Source organism: Carcharodon carcharias, chromosome 12 (assembly GCF_017639515.1).
Source record: "Carcharodon carcharias isolate sCarCar2 chromosome 12, sCarCar2.pri, whole genome shotgun sequence".
Classification (NCBI taxonomy): Eukaryota; Metazoa; Chordata; class Chondrichthyes; order Lamniformes; family Lamnidae; genus Carcharodon; species Carcharodon carcharias.
In genome coordinates this window covers 84,121,138-84,139,266 of record NC_054478.1, presented here as the reverse complement: position 1 = coordinate 84,139,266, position 18,129 = coordinate 84,121,138, and the positions used below count along the sequence as shown (strand labels likewise).

Sequence of the window (18,129 nt, the reverse complement as noted above, 5' to 3'; positions counted from 1 at the left end):
GTTGCTTTTTGTGCAAACCAGATGCCACTAGTAAGCACTCAGCATGTCACTGAATGAATGTCAGACGGGTTACAAACCTAGCTGTGGGCAAAATAACAAATATATTTCTTTGTAACAAAATAAAGTGAGTTTATGAAGCAGAAACTGAGTGAACGAGAAAGATATTGCGCGGTTTCAATGTTTCTAAAAGGTGACAATCATAACTGGCATTTATATAGCGGTATGCGAGGGAAACAGCAGAAATTAGAAGACCCACACACAAAAGTCACTTCTAAAGTTTTCTATTGATTCCCAAAATGGGGCATCAGGTGCCACATTATCTTTTAGCATACACAATTTTATTACAGACGATTAAGCTGTGGAATGTATTGATTAAATTCAGATATTGTATACTGTAATACAAAAAGTGGTCCTTTCTGGGTGGGGGCGGGGTAACATGCGTTGCCTTTGTTATTTTATGTTATCTAGATTCGTGGCTTTCCTTTTCGTATTTGTGATGTGTGTTTTTCTTTGGAGGACAAGCTTTTTGACAAAACAAATGTCACCTGCTCCTTCATCAAGCAATTGCAGTTTTGTTTTAATACGAATTATGTTCTTTATAGCAGATTTCGTGAGAAAATGAAACAATGATATTAAGCAGATAATTTACCGCATTTTGTGCTTATAACTGCATTGTTTGAAAGGTTTTCCATAATTTATGAAATTGCATTGCTACTACACTTCACATAGTATTCTCCTCTAGGTCAATTGAATAAAGAATAAAATGAAACTGGCAAAATAGATTATTTGACATTCTCAAAATGTTTATTTCGTTTAATATCGAGAACTGGATTTCCTAAATGACGAGAAGGCGTTGTTATAATCACCTGGAATAAACACAGTGGTGGATATTGTAGAACAAATGATCCAAATCATACAGTTTTCGTTTTTATTAAAAATGCCTTCTCCTCAGTGTTTTCTACCAACACAATGCTCCACAATGTACTTTTCACATGACGAAGAAATACACACGGGATTTTGCATGTTTGAGGACCAATTAAAACACATATCTTTTGGGTCAAAAAGCTTAAAGGTTATTTTCGTGTATAAATAAATTATTCGACAATTTATAAACAGACCTTTTAATGATTTCAGCTAAATTGCGTTTAGATTTTATATTGGAAAGACATCATTGCATGCAAAATTCTACTTTAGCCCAAATTATAATACAAACTACAACTTAATAACCAATTTCAAAATATTGATCTGTTCTCCAAAATCCTAGATTCCCCTTTACAAATATACTTATACTCGACAATCATATACTAACCCAAAATTTAGTTTTCTATTTTATTTTACAACAATTACACTAACCTCACTATGTATGTCAATATATCAATAAACTAAAACAATTTGTAAAATTAACATTTATTGGGAAATTCAAAGTTAAAAACTTTATATATATATAAAATTGTAATAATCGTAGCAAATGTTTGCATTACTTTGCCGTTTGTCCTGTCTTCATTATCTATAAAATGCACAGATACAAGCATTAAATGACTAGAAAACGTTTCAGTGGAAATCTCATCTATCAAAGAGCAACATCCGTGTCTTGTCTCTGGACTAACGTTCACTCTTGTATTTTAGTATCTATTCAAGCAGAAGAATTATCAGGAGACAATAACTTAAGAACCTTTTATAAACTACAACATTAAAATTGGGCAAACATTTGATAATGGTACTAATTTAATAAAAAATCGATTATCGTTTTGTAAATGTTTAAAAAGTTAGAACTATAGTTGTTAACAATATTAAGGCTTCCAACCGAAAATTGCTAAATACTTCAGTTGAACCCGCAAGGCTGATGTCAATATCAATTGTGAATAAAATCAACATCACCACTAAGCTGAGTTTAATTAACTGCCAGATATGTTTTATTTATCTTCTGCTTTCCTCCGACTCTGGCAACGAAATAACACTGCCGAAATTAAAGAGGACGGAGTAATCAAAACTATATCACAATTAATTATTATAGGTAAAGAAGCAGAAGTGCAACAATTAATTATTTAAGATAACCAGATAGTCTTATTATGCAATTTAGACTCCATTTTTGAAAATAGGTTTTAAAATCATAATGCCTTTACGGCTGGTGAAGATGTCTACATCGCCTGTTTACAGTGAATTTTCCTTCTTTCCATAGTGCCTTACCCTCACTCCTGCGCTTTGTGTCTTTCCCTTGGTCTAAAGCAGCTGGAAGGAACCACTGGTGTCACATGACAGTGGTGTACGGGTGAAAGGTTATGGGCGCGTGGGCTGGCTTGTGCGCTTGCGCGGTGCGATGCGCTGCTGTTGGCGGTAGAGGAAGCAGTTTGGAGTTCCAGGTGAGTGGGTTACAGCAGCGGAGGGGGTGGATCATTTCGATCAGGCCTAACATGTCGCCCGTCTTGGTCTCTGCATGATTAGTCGCAGTTGTTGTGAAGAGCCGTAGACTGATGCAGCTTGAGCCTTTATTTCTCAGGTGCCTGTCGGCAGGCTGGCAGGCCTGGCCAGGGGGACGCTTTTCGCCTCCGGAAGGGCCTCGATTATTGGTGCAATGTTACTGATGATTTTCATGTAGAATCGGCTGCAAATGAGAGTTGACTGGCAGCCTGAAGTTGCTGTGGTCTCTGTAGGCCTAGAAATTGATGCAAAAGTGCAAGTGTTTCTATACTGAAGGTGCACTTAGTTACAGAAAGATGTTTTAAGCTATGACATTTTAAGTCATGTTTTAGGCCATGAACAAGCCGGTTCATGCTTGTAGTTCGATAGAACAGAAATCACTGTACTGGTATGAAATTTCGCCACTTCCAGTTTTTATTTTACTTAATATTAAAGACAAGCGTAATATTAAGATATTAGTTAGGTGGACGTAAAGGATTTCATGGCATTTTTCAAAAAAGAGGTGAGCTTTCCTGGTGTCCTGGCCAATATTTATCCCTCATTCAGTGTCAACATAAGTATGTTATCTGGTCATTTACCTCATTGCTGTTTATGGGATATTGCTGTGCGTAACTTGACTAAAGCGTTTCCTAACGTTGCAAGAATGATTATGCTTCAAATGTACTTTATTGGTTGTGAAGTTAGTTCTTCTGACGGCCATGAAAAACAAATGGTATAACTTTAAGTAAACTAGTAGGAGGTTTAATGATGTAAAATATGCAGATTTCCTTAGGACAAAATTATTTCCTACTGTTTATGCAAATGAAAATTGAGAGTGTGGAATTTCCAGAATGATGACTGTTTTTGAATTTTTTGGAATGTCTTATTGAAATGAGCTTTCAGAACATGGTGGTTGTGAGAGATTGAATGTTAAGTGGAACTTCATTTCAAATATAGTATGCATCCTATATTGTAAATACATAATTGTATTGATAGATGAATTTGTTAATTCTACAGGTCCAGAATTATTTGTGTGCCTTCAAATACATAGATTGATTAGATTATCCGTGTCACAAGCAACTTGGAAAAAACAAAATGGGAGTGATGTTTTCTTGCTGGAGGGTAAGTGAATAATTGTGCTTCAATTTAATGTATGTAATAACTAGCATTCTAAATAGCTGTTTTGAAATATGATTGCAGTAGCAAGTCTTTAAATGTGACAAAACTGCAGTGAATTTAAAGGAGCCAGTTTTTTTTTATTTTTGTTCATGCGATGTGAGCATTGGTGGCAAGGCCAGCCTTTGTTGCCCAACCCTATTCACCTTTGAGAAGGTGGTGATGAACTACTGCATGTGGAATAGGTACAGACTCAAGAAGGAAGTCCTAGGTTTTTGACTCATAATTGATAATGTATAGTTTATACATAGGGAAAAATGTGATAAACCTTTTTATTTACTGTCTGCAATTTACTATGAAGGACTGCTTCAAAATATTTCTTGGAACTCTATTTCCAGCTTTATTTGCTTTATAAGGAAATTGAGGTTGGTTTATAAAATCTTTGTGAAATGCTCTAATTTTTCTGATTGACTCTGACTCTGAAACTTGAGGAATGGTGATATGAATGGCAGTAGTGTTGATGGTACCAATCTTGCCATAAAAGATTGTTAATGGATTAAATAACATACTATGATGGGGTAGGAACCTGTTAGTTGGAGTGGGGGGTGGGGGGGGAGAAATAAATTAGAATTTGTGTTAGCTTTTTAATTCCAAATGTATGAGGGAAGAGAGAAAAGGTTGATTTTGGAATTCTAAAAAGGTTCTTGTTCTGAAAGGTCAATTGTAGACATTTTATTAATGGTGACTGAAGATGAATTTAAACTGTTCAAATTACTTGTTAAAAGAAGCACATTGTTTTTAGGAAAATTGGCGGTATACATTTGGCTGTTGGAGGGGAAGTTTGAACCAAACTATAGCTTTTGAGAACAATTGCAGTGTTGCAAGGGACCACAATTGTAAGGGCACAAAAGTAAGGCATCCTTTCATACAGGTGATTACTCAAAGAAATTGATTTCCATATCAGAACTGTGATAAATTCTCCAAGTTATCTGTAGCTCAGACAAAATGAAATTTGTCCTGCGGAAAGATAACCTCTTGTGTGTTACCTATAAAGTTGTATTTCCAATAAAGTTCAATGTTTTATGTTTTATTTTCCCAAGTAACAACAGCATTGATTCAGTATGACCTTGTGCTATTTTAATAAGTAGCCTAGTTGAAGGTTAATTGCTAAAGCCTAATGATAGCTTGTTGCAACTTGCAACCTGCCTCAGGAGTTTGGAGCCTATGAGCTTATCTCTGGATGTTGACTTGACATATTTGATATAATTAAAATACATTGATTTCCCCAGTGCATCCAAAATATTCTTTTCACTCAAAACTTATAATTTTGAGGCTCTAATTATTACTTCTGTGCAAATGCTCTCAGTTAATCATAGAATAGTACAGCATGCAAGGAAATGGTTTGGCCCATTCAGTCTGTGCTGGCTCTTTTGAAGTGAAATCCAGTTAATCCCACTCTTTCACTATATCCCTACACCATTTTCTCCTTCATGTATTTATCGAAGTCTACTTTGAAGGCTACTATTGACTCTCTATCCACCACTTGATCAGGCACTGCGTTCCAAATCTTAACCACACATCACGTAAAAATGATTTTCCTTATGTCATCTCTGGTTTTTATGCCAGTCACTTTAACTCTGTGCCCCCCTGGCTATCAACCCTTCTGTGGGTAGAAATCATTTACTTTTATTTACTCTATCTAAATCCTTCAAGGTTTTAAACACCTCTGTCAAATCTTCCCTTGGCTTTTCTGCTTGAAGGTAAACAATACCAGCTTGTCCAATCTTTCCACGTAATTAATTCTCCATCTCCAGAATCATTCTAGTAAATCACTTCTGTACCTTGTCCCAAACCTTCATGCACTTTCTAAAGTGTGATGCCCAGAATTAGACAGAATACTCCAGCTGGGGCTGAACTAGTATTTTATATTGGGTTAACATAACTTCTTGGCTTTTGTTCACCGTGCTTCTCTTTATGTCTTGGTATCAAGAGAACTTGCTTTGGTTTGCATACGTAGCTTTTAAACCTCAACTATTTGTGTAGTTAAATAGTAATATGTACAAAAGTTTAAAAAATGATGGCTTTTTATGCTAGACGTTTTCCTTGGGTTCAGCATCACTGGCCACTTTAGTAAATGGACCCTGTGCCTGTTCCCTGCACAATATCTAGCCATATGTGGCAAGACGCAGGAGTTAAACGGAGAACTCTTGCCACTGTATTTATCTTATTTTTTCTGTAATGGGACATGGGTGTCACTGGCAAAGCCAGCATTTGTTACCCTTCTCTAGTTGCCCTTGAACTGAGTGGCTTGCTTGGCCATTTCAGAGTTAAGAGTCAACCACATTGCTGTGGGCCTGGAGTCCCATGTATGCCAGAGTGGGTAAGGATGGCAGATTTCCATTGTGGACCGGTTAGGTTTTTACAACAATCAGTGATAGGCCTCATGGTCATCATTAGTGAGACTACCTATATATTCCAGATCTATTGATTGAATTTAAACTCCACCACCTGCCATGGTGGGGGTTTGAACCTGTATGCCTCTGAATTACTAGTCCAGTGACATTACCACTACACTGCCATATCTCCTGGGAATGTTATTGGAATATAACACACACTGTGATCTGAGATTGTCATTTTTGGTGGGCTGAAGAATGCACATCTGATTAAATTCTAAACCAAAAGACAAATTAATCCTGAACAAGTAAACAAATAGCTTTCAATATAAACAAAAACTTTATATCTTCAATGCCAAAACAACAAACTGGTTTTATGCTACTTTCAACATATTCATTTTTGAAACTTACTGGTGGTGAAATTGATTTTTAGCCTGTAATTTTGCTAGCCTCAGACTGACTAATATGTTTCAACCAAGGACTTTAGGGAAAAAAAACCCTTTAGTGACAATCGCATATAAATAAAGTTGTCATTTCCCATAAAGTTCAGACATCACTTCATTTTGCCTGTCTGTACCTGAGCAAGTTGACAGAATTGAATAAGTAAATGGGATAGATTCAGAACAGACTTAATTACTCAAAACTGGGCCTCCATGAGGCACTGTGGGCCCTCAGCAGTAGCAGCAGAATTGTATACAGCCACAATCTGTCATCTCAAGACCTGGCATATCCCTCACTCTACCATTACCTTCAAGCTGGGGGATCTAAACCCTGGTTCAATGAAGAGTGCAGGAGTGCATGCCAGGAACAGCACCAGGCATACCCAAAAATGAGTTGTCAACCTGGTGAAGCTACAACACAGGGCTACTTACATGCCAAACAGTGGAGGCAACATGTGATAAACAGAGCTAAGCGATCCCACAATCAACAGATCAGATCTAAGCTTTGCAGTCCTGCCACATCCAATCATAAATGCTGGTGGACAATTAAACAACAGGAGGAGGCTCCACAAACATCCCCATCCAGCACATCAGTGCAAAAGACAAGCATTTGCAACCGTCTTCAGCCAGAAATGCAGAATGGATGATCCATCTCCGCCTCCTCCTGAGGTTCCCAGCATGCCGGCCTTCAGCCAATTTGATTCATTCCATGTGATATCAAGAAATGGCTAAAGACATTGAAATCTGCAAAGGCTATGGACCCTGACAACAATCCAGCAATAGTAATGAAGGCTTGTGCTCCAGAACCTGCTGCGCCCTTTGCTAAACTGTTTCAGTCCAGCCACAACACTGGCATCTACCTGGCAATGTGGAAAATTGCCCCGGTATATCCTGTCCACAAAAAACAGGACAAATCCAAACCAGTCAGTTACCGCCCCATCAGTCTACTCTCGATCATCAGCAACGTGATGGAAGGTATCATCGAAGTTCTATCAAGTGGCACTTACACAGCAATAACCTGCTCTCTGATGTTCAATTTGGGTTCTGCCAGGGCCACTCAGCTCCAGAACTCATTAGTCTTGGTTCAAAAATGGAAAAAAGAGCTGAAGCCAAGAGGTGGGGAAACATACCTAGCACAAAGGAAGATGGTTTTGGTTATTGGAAGTCAGTCATCTTAGTCCCAAGACATTGCTGCAAGAGTTCCCCAGGGTAGTGTTCTAGGCCTAACTATCTTCAGCTGCTTCATCAATGACCTGTCCTCCATCATAAGGTCAAGAGTGGGGATGTTTGCGGATGATTGCACAATGTTCAGTACCATTCGCGATTCCTCAGACACTGAAGCAGCCTATGTCCATATACCCAGACCCAGACAACAGTTATGACACAGCAGTTGGTAAAGGCTGAGTTGTTTAAATCCCAGAGGGAAACTTGAAAAACTGTCATGACCTATATTTTCAATTAGTATGTTTGAAATGCAACTCTGAATTCAGGAATAAGACCACCAAGCCTCAGGAGGTTTTTCATGTAAAACTGAATTAAACATTTATTAATTTACAACAAATTAAACACATACACATGTCTACAAATTACTACCATAACTTTTAAACAAATCCCCAAATTAATCACTCCCAGGTAAATCTTCACTAAGGCAACGGTAACCCATAGACTTTAAACATACCAAACAAAGCACATTTGACCGTACAAATTCAAAATGAGGTTCCTTGCAATTCAGTTCCTTTGCAGACACAGTTGGAGGCCTACAGGCTGGTTAGATCTTAAATGCCTCTACCTTATACACAATCTCCTTCCCCTCTTTATACCTAGCTTCCCCTTTGAATGTAAACTTTCCTTGGTATCGCAAGGCTTTTAATTTTACAACTTGTAATTCTAACAATAACATTTTCATCCCACTAATTTTAAAAGTAATATAAACACATTGCTTGGCGTCTCCCACCTAGGTGCAAGATTTTACTCCCACTCTTGAACGTTTATTCAATAACTTTACCTTTTAATTTCCTTTATTGTTTACCCAGTTAACATCTCAAACTACTATACATCAAAGCACCCAGACTAGCTGGCTTTAATCCAATTAAGACGTGCACAGACACAGACCCCACTACAACTCCCATTTTAAAAATACTTTCCAATAACATTATAGACATTAGTATCTCTTCATGGCAACAACATCCTGCAACACAAGTGCCAGGCAATGACCATCTTCAACAAGTGAGAACCTAACCATCTCCCCTTTGACATTCAATGGCATTGCCATCGCTGGGGGGGTGGGGGGGGGGTTACCATTGAGCAGAAACTGAACTGGACTAGCCATATAAATGCTGTGGCTACAAGAGCAGGTTAGAGGCTGGGAATTCTATGGCAGGTAACTCACCACCTGACTTCCTGAAGCCTGCCCACCATCTTCAAGGTACAAGTCAGGAGTGTGATGGAATACTCTCCACTTGCCTGGATGAATGCAGCTCCAACAACACTCAAGAAGCTGGACACCATCCAGGACAAAGCAGCCTTCTTGTTTGGAATCCCATCCACCACCTTGAACATTCACTCCCTTCACCACTGCTGCACAGTGGCAGCAATGTGCACCATCTTCAAGATGCACTGCAGCAACTGACCAAGCACCTTCAACCTTCCGAACCCATGATTTCTACCACCTAGAAAGACAAGGTCGGCAGATACAAGGTAACTTATAGGTGATGAAGTTCCTCTCCAAGCCACACACCATTCTGACACGGAATGATATCACAGTTCATTCTCTGTTACTTGGTCAAAATCCAGGAACTCCCTTCCTAACAGCACTGTGGGTGTGCCTACGATACATGGACCATAGTGGTTCAAGAAGGCAGCTCACCATCAGCTTTTCAAGGGCAATTAGGGATGGATAATAAATGCTGGCCTAGCCAGTGGCACCTACATCCCGTGAACAAATAATTTTTTTTTAAAAGTAATTAATATGCTAGAAGAATTTAAAATCAATAAGGAGGAAGTATTAGATAGGCTGTCTGTATTTAACGTTGATAAAGCTCCAGGACTTGATGTGATGCTGGGTTACTGAGGGAACTGAGTGCAAATTCTGCGCACACTGGCCATAATTTTCCAGTCTTCCTTAGACTTGGGGGTGGTGCTAGAGGACTGGAGAATTGCAAACGTTATGCCCTTATTCAAAAAATGGGAGTAAGGATAATCTCAGCAACTTTAATGGGGAAGCTTCTGGAAACTATAATTTGAGAGAAGATTAATAGTTACTTGGGCAAACTTGGGTTAATTTGCCAGCATGGATTGGGCAACAGATGGACAAGGGTAGCATATAGACGGGAGCACCACCTGGAAGTTCTCTTCCAAGTCACTCACCATCCCGACTTAGAAATATATCGTCATTCCTTCACTGTCATTGGGTCAAAATCCTGGAACCCTCTTCCTGACAACCTGTGGGTGTACCTACACAACTTGGACTGCAGTGGTTCAAAAAGGCAGCTCACCACCACCTTCTTGAGGGCAACTAGGGGTAGGCAATAAATGTTGGCCCAGCCAGTGAAGCCCATGTCCCATGAATGAATAATATTTTAAAAAATTAAGGGCAAATCATGTTTAAATAGTTGGAGTTCTTTGAAGAGTTAACAGAGAGGGTTGTTGAGGGTCTGCTGTTGATGTGTATATGCCCTTCAAAAAGGCATTTGATGCAGTACCACATGACAGAATTATGAGCAAAGTTATATCTCATGGAATAAATGAGATAGTAGCGACATTGGTCCGGAATTGGCTGGGTGGTAGGAAACAGTAGTGGTTAATGGATGTTTTTCATGCTGGAAGAAAGTTTGTAGTGGAATTCCCCAGAGGTCAATGTTAGGACTCTTGCTCTTCCTGATATCAGTGATCAAGACCTTGGTGTACAGGGCACAATTTCAAAATTTGCGGATGATACAAAGCTTGGAAGCATTGTGAACTCTCAGGAGGATAGTGTAGAACTTCAAAAGGGCATAGACAATTTGGTGGAATGGGCAGGCAAATGCAGGTCAATGCAGGGATGTGTGAAGTGACTCATTTTGATATGAAGAACACAGAGAGACAATCCAAAATAAAGGGCACAATTCTGAAGGGGAATCGGCAGCAGAGGGACCTGGGTATATATTTGCATAAGTCATTGAAGGTGGCAGGACAGATTAAGAAAATGGTTAATAAAGCATACAGTATTCCAGGCTTTGTTAATAGGGGCATAAAGTGCAAGAGCAAAGAGGTTATGTTAAACTTGTATAAAACACTGGTTCGGCCTCAATTGGACTATTAGACTATAAGACATAGGAACAGAAATTAGGCAAATCGGCCCATAGAGTCTGCTCCGCCATTCAATCAAGGCTGATAAGTTTCTCAACCCCATTCTCCCGCCTTCTCCCCGTAACCTTTGATCCCCTTACCAATCAAGAACCTATCTATCTTGGTCTTAAATACACTCAATGACCTGGCCTCCACAGCCTTCTGTGGCAATGAATTCCATAGATTCACCACTCTCTGGCTAAAGAAGTTTCTCCTCATCTCTGTTCAAAAAGGTCTTCCCTTTACTCCGAGGCTGTGCCCTCAGGTCCTAGTCTCTCCTACTAATGGAAACATCTTCCCCATGTCCACTCTATCCAGGCCTTTCAGTATTCTGTAAGTTTCAATCAGATCCCTCCTCATCCTTCTAAACTCCATCGAGTATAGACCCAGAACCCTCAAATGTTCCTCATATGTTAAGCCTTTCATTCCTGGGATCATTCTCATGAACCTCCTCTGGACCCTCCCCAGGGCCAGCACATCCTTCCAGAGATACGGGGCCCAAAATTGCTGACAATATTCTAAACGTGGTCTATTGTGCCTAGTTCTGTGCGCCACACTTCACATATTTTCTGAAGGCATTAGAGACAGTGCAGCAAAGATTCACGAGAATGGTTCCAGGAATGAAGAACTTCAGTTAAAAAGATAGGATTGGAGAAGTTGAAACTGTTTTCCTTAGAGAAGAGAAGGCTGAGAGGGGATTTGATAGAGGTATTCAAAATCATGAGAGGTCTGGACAGAGTAGATAGGGCAAAACTGTTATCACTGATGGAAAGATCGAGAATGAGAGGGCATAAGTTTAAGGTAATTGGCAAAAGAAGCAATTGCAACATGCAGTGAGCGATTAGGATCTGGAATATACTGCCTGAGACTGTGGTGGAGACAGATTCAACCGAGACATTTAAAAAGAAACTGGGACATGGTCAGGGAGTGGCACTAGGTGAATTGCACATTTCGAGAACCAGTACAGATATGATAGGCTGAAAAGCCTCCTGCGGTGTAACAATTCTGTGGGGGAATGGCATGAGGTTTTAGGTGTTGGTAAGGCAGGGGCACAGCAAGGCAATGAGTTGGGGTTAGACACTATAACAGTTAAGGATTTTTAATCTGCATTCTAATTATATTTTAATTTTTATGTTTAGGGAAAATGCTGATACTTCAAATCTTGGTTACTGCCATTGTCAGTACCGAGATCAATCTCAACCTCTGCAGCCTCTCCACATAACTGAAGTTCTTCATCCTTGATACCATTCTGATAAATCTTTCTTGCACCATCTCCAATGCCTTGACATCTTTCCTAAAATGTGGTGGCCAGCATTTGGCATAATAATCCAGCTGAGGCCTAACAAATGACAGCATAAATCACTTGTTAGGCCTCCGCTGGATTATTGTGTCCAGTTCTGGGCACCACATTGAATTAAATCACTTTCTTCCTGTAAGAATGAAAAACTGGCGGCAGCTCACCTGCTGCAGAGTCAACTTGGGATTACTTGTCTACTTTTTGGTTAGAAATAGTTTATGGTTAGACATTAAGCAGGGGAAAAACAAATTTAGTTTTATTTTCCCCGCAACAAAAACATTTATTATGTTTATTTAATTACTGTGTTCTATATTTTGAATATAAAATTTTTCTCAAAGTAATTAGGGCAAATTTTTGAGAGTCACAGCTTGGAATTCAGTATTCAGAAGACTAAGGTTTAAGGGTGCTGTTATATTGCCACATTTATCTCAAGTGACATGTTAGCTTTGTTTCAATTCCACCTGAAAATATTTGTGTTTTTTTTTGCTTCCTTGGCAATTTATTTCCTCCCCCTCACTCCTCCCCAAAAGCATAGATTAGTAGTTGGGTTTAGTTCCACAGGCACTGGCTGCCATCCAATAGTTAACCCTGCTTATATTTTATCCTTGGTTGTTTTTAGCTGGCATCTAGATTGCTGAACCAGACCTCATCTTTCCCAATGGCTGCATACATATACTTTCACCAGGAATTGTTTTATACCTTTTTTCCCTGCTCCATAACTTGGGACAGTGAGGCCAGATGTAACATCCTTAATGTTGCCCTGACATCAGTTACACTAGCACATCAAAATCAAGTTGGCACTTTCCTGGTTTCTCTGGCTTAGCTTTTTGTGATGTACTTGGTGAGTTTTTAAGGTGCCCAAATGCATTCACAGTGGCCTCCATTTGCACAGAAATCAGAGTAATTTACCTTCTGACTTAATGACAAAACTTTATTTAAATTCATTGGGAATAAATTCTAGAGAAACAAGTACATTAATGTCCTAACAGCAAACTTAGTGCCACGTTGATGCTGTATAGTTAGATAATAAATTGTTTGCATCATTTGTGAAGCAACGTAGACCCCAGTTTTGTTTGCATTGGAATGGGAGCCCACCCAATCAGTTACTTGATACACACAATCTCAGTAGCCCAAAAAAGTCAAACAGGTTTTTGATGGATGCATAAAAGTAATTGATACTCAACATAAATTAGATATTACATTAATGACCAGACAAGCACTTATGGATTCTGCAATCAAATTTTTCATTAAGGAAAGAAGTAGTAATATTTTTTAATGTATTGAATAAAGAAGCTCTAAATGAGAACATACTCTCCTCTTGAAAAGCAGCACAACACCTCTTTGATCTCTTAAACCCAATTAATTACTTCTTATTGAATTACATAGTTTTCTCTTTTCTCTGTATTAAAATCGGGAACATATCCTACATTATGCTGTAGCTCTTCATAGTTTTTTTAATAATTGAGAAATTATTTAGAAAGAAACACTATAGATTTCTCTACAAGTCAATATTTTATAACCGGTTTCATTTAGAGGTAATATTAATTATTATGTAAATTAGAGAAGCCTCTTGGCTTTTTAGTTCACCATCAGCAATTCCTGCAAAATCATTGTTAATGGAAGGAATCCTGTGGTGTCTGCAATTGTTGCTGCTTGGGTCCCCCTTTAGTCTCTATATGGCTTTCTTCTCTTGGTTCCTCTAATATTTCTGGCAGCTCTTTAGAGGTATTTAAGTATTCTGTTGCTCAGTGGAATACCATTTGCCTAGTTCTGTATTCTATCCTGAAGTCAGCCTTCATTCATTTTTTTAAATCAAAAAGAAGCCTGCATTCCTTGAATTTAGAGTAGTGAACTTTTTTAATGAGAACTGAAGGTACAGGACCAAAGCGCACAGTGCAGGAGGGTAACAGAGTTCAATAAAGGAGAAGGTAAATCAGGAAGTTGCTACTTCTGTTTTTAATTTGTTCTGGAGTTGGAGGGGATACTGGCAAAGCTGTATTCATTTCCCAGCTCTTTTTGCCCTAAAATGTGGCTATGGACTACATGTATAATCTGCTGCTCAGTTGCAGAATTTTTGACCCAGTAATGTAGAAGAATGATTCTAATGCTGAACTTGGCTTGGCAAAATCTGATGATTATAACAATAAAGAAATATTAAGGGAGGGAGAAAGTTCACCATTCCGAATTCCCAGAGGAAAAATAAATTGAGTTAGAATAGGCAACCATCCAGTGTCCTCATTTCCATACTGTGAAGATGCAGAGAGGAAGCAATTGTTGCTGGATGTTTCTTTCAGCTGCAGAAGACCATATTAGTCTGCATGCTTAGTCTTCCAACAGACATTGGAAGATAAGTAATTTCAAAAATTATGATGTTGCAGACAAAAATTTAGGTACAGAGAAGAAATTGTCTGATTTATAGAAAACAACAGATAGTGTGCAATGTTGCATTCAAATGATTGAGATGGCCCAGGATTCAGTTGCTAATTTACATCAAAGTCATTGATGTAGCAGCAATAATTTAGATTTATATAGTGTTTTAATAAAGGAAAAAATCCCAAAACATTTCAGAGAAGCATAATCAGGTAAATAAAAAACGACAGTCGTTCTTTTAGCTGCCCTGAACACCTGGTTTCTGCATGGTAGGGACAGTTAAAATTAGAGCCATAATTTCTAGGGCATTCTTTCTTTCTTCAAGATCTTTGTCAATAAGCAGTCTCTGCCATTTTTTAGGTGTGCTAACATTTTTGTGAGGAGGATACATTGTCAGACCCCAACATTTTGTCCTTTCACTTAACTAACTTCTCTAATACTTTTTTGTTTTTCATCTCACTTTTGACCACTTCAAGATTTATTTGCACCCCCCCCCCCAAAACAACCACCACCACCGTGTCCCCCCCAACATCTTTCTCTTTTTGTAAAAACATGCAAAGTACCTGTTAAATATCAGTGCCAATTTCCATTTATTCTCCAGTAAACTCATTAAATTCTCTCAGGGACCCCGTCTCACATTTGGCTGTTCTCTTTTTCCTGATATATTTGTAGAATGTATTACTGTTTGTAATATTTTTTGAGATGGTCTGATACTTCCTCCTTGTTTCCTTGTCCTACCCTTAACATTGTTCATTATTTTATTGTCATCTGATCGAGTATATGCAGCAAACTGTTTCGTCTCATTATGCAATCCAGTGGAAGGAGCCATAATAGAGTTGTGGTACAGATTGACCATGCTCTATTTGAAAAGTGTAACAGGTTTAAGAGATTGAATGACTGCCTCCTGTTTTTATGTTCCTCTTCCTCGTTACACTACCCCACTCGTCTTTCCCTTTTGTTTTCCTGCTCCTCTTGTTCACACCTCTCTCATGCATTGGTAAGGGGAGTGGGGAACAAAACCACACTGGTTTGTGAAGACATTTTATAATTTTATGAATCCTTTGTTTTATTAGAGCATTGATTTGGCACTTTTAGGTAAGGATGGAGAATTGTTGAGTGCTGTACAATTTAAAAGGTGATGCTAACTGCTGTGTTTTTCACCTTTCTGTACTTGTAACAAAAATAAATCTGTAGTTTTTGCGGCGGTGAGCATAGGATATGTATCAAGATTTATTGTCAGTAAGCAGCCCCTGCCATTTTTTAGGTGTGTTAACATTTTTGTGAGTAGGATACTTGTACATATAGTGAGGTCATGTGGCAATGTTTTCATTTTATAATGCAGTGTGCCATCAGATTGGTGTCATCATTTGACCTATTTCATGTTTGCATACATTACTGATGCTGTTCCATCTCAAACAAGTTTAAATGGGTTTGCATTTGAAGTGTAACTCACCTTCAAACATAACCCATTTGTTGAGAGGCCACACTTATGATAAAAGGACCAGTAATGCACGGTGCAATTTGTTTAGATGCTTGTAGTTATATCAATATATATTTTCATTGGATTTTTTTAACACATAATTTTTCTTTTAATGCAGGCAAAACCTTCCACTATAGAAGTATTAGAAAAAATTGACAAGGTACTATTCTTCTTCAATTTTATGTTATCTAAATAGTGTGTAAGTTATTTTGGTTTGTATTTTACATGTTACTGTATTTGCAGCCCTGTAATATTTCATCCCCAAGATTGTTTCCTACATTAGAGGGTTAGGATTTGGGCAAAATTTATTCAATATATTTCCAATAGGCCAACAGCCTTAATAACTTGAGTTTCACTTTTTTCCAAGTCATTTGAGTTTTACACGTTTCATAAGTTTGTCACCTATTTATGGCACAATGTTTTGGAGAAACAAGTAGTTGGTGAAAGGAATTCCAAGATATTTTGAATCCCTTTTTCAATGGTTCCCTTTTCTACTTTCCGTGTGTTATTAACTGCTCGATTCTCAGTTGGTAGATTTTGAGCATACTTGATGCTACGTGAAAGTCTCTGTTTGTAACTACTGCTTATTAATTGATAGATTTACATAGCCCAAAATCTTCAGGTTGGTGAGTGGGGGCGGACCCTGCTTGCCAACACGCAGAATGACATGCAGTGACAATCGGGCGTACGTCCCAATGGCACCACGCGTCATTCTGATCTTCAGTTCTGCAGGCGCACACCAGAGTCAGCTGCGCGCCCACCGAACTGTCAAAGGCCAATTAAGGTCATTTAAATTCCAATTGAAATAATTAACTGAGCTGCCCATCCAACCTGAAGATTGCCCAGGTGGCCTTCGCATTTATTGTGAAACCTCATCTGCGGTACGATGAGCTTTCATGAAGGTTTTAAAATGTTAATGACAATTTTTAGTAAAATTCATAGACATGTCACAGCTCATGTGATGCTGTCATATGAGGGGATATGTCTTAAAAATTTTTTTTCGTCATTAAAATTTTTAAAAATCAAAGTTCTCTGTCCCTCAGGGAGATTTCTGTGCTCTGAGTGCACTCCCCGACTCAGCCTACTACCCCGGCCTGCACAGGGAGCGCTCAGTGCTCCTAGGTGTGCGTCACGTTGGGCGGGCCTTAATTGGCCTACTCTCATAAAATGGCAGTGTTCAGCCGATCGCAATCAGTGACTGGCTGCACACCCGCCCACTCCCGCTCCCGCCCAACTCCCCCGACGGGGAGAAAATTCTCCCCATAGAATTATATTGAATGAACAGCACAGAAACAGGACAACTGACCCATGCCAGTGTTAATGCTCTGCATGAGCTTCCTCCCACCATACTTTATGAAGTTTTAGTAAAGCATCAAGAAATGATGACAATGTGTGAACTTTTAAACATGCAAACTGGGAAAGTGCAGTTTGTTTAGAAGAAGTGATATTTTTAAAAAAAAAAGAACCAGCCACTCTCAGTACACTTGCAATAATGAGCATTTGAACTTCCAAAGCAGTTTAATGAGCCAGTGGACCGTGAAACTAACAAAAAATTTAAGAACCACGAAGGCCAGAAGTAGAACTACAATTCTTAAAAGCACACTTTGTTCGTTATAATTTGTCAGTGAAAATAGTAGACCTATAGACGTTTACGGCACAGGAGGAGGCCATTCGGCCTATCATGCCTGTGCCGGTCAACAAGGATCTGACTACACTAATCCTATTTTCCAGCACTCGGCCCATAGCCCTGGAGGCTATGTCAACACAAGTGAATATATAAACACTTCTTAAATGTTACAAGAGTTCCTGACTCAAACACCCTTTCAGGCAGTGAGTTCCAGACTCCTACCACTCTCTGGGTGAAAAGATTTCTCCTCAACTCTCCTCTTATCCTTCTACCTCTTACCTGAAATCCATGCCCCCTGGTTATTGACCTCTCTGCTAATGGATTAAGTGCCTTCCTATCCACCCTAGCTATGCCCCTCATAATTTTATACATCTCTATCAGGTCCCCTCACAACCTTCACTGCTCCAAGGAAAGCAACCCCAGCCTATCCAATCTTTCCTCATAGCTCAGACTCTCCAGCCCTGGTAAATATCCTCTGCACCCTCTCCAGTACAATCACGTCCTTCCTGCAATGTGGTGACCAGAACTGCATGCAATACTCCAGCTGTGGCCTAACAAACATTTTATTCATTTCCAGCATAACCTCCCTGCCCTTGTATTCTGTGATTTGGCTCATAAAGGCAAGTATCCCCTATGCCTTCTTAACCACCTTATCTATCTGCCCTGCCACCCTCAGGGACCTG

At 39.0% G+C, this 18,129-nt stretch overlaps 1 protein-coding gene across 2 annotated transcripts in view; it reads left to right on the top strand.

The window, feature by feature from the left end:
- Positions 1 to 2,274: 2,274 nt before the first annotated feature.
- Positions 2,275 to 18,129, top strand: part of lnpk (lunapark, ER junction formation factor) — a 106,855-nt gene continuing 91,000 nt past the window's right edge. The window contains exons 1-3 of one of the 2 annotated variants that reach the window (XM_041201456.1): positions 2,275 to 2,360; positions 3,415 to 3,519; positions 15,938 to 15,979. In XM_041201456.1, coding sequence (XP_041057390.1) covers positions 3,493 to 3,519; positions 15,938 to 15,979 — 69 coding nt within the window. In that variant the 5' untranslated portion in view covers positions 2,275 to 2,360; positions 3,415 to 3,492. The other variant, XM_041201457.1, reaches the window with a different exon arrangement.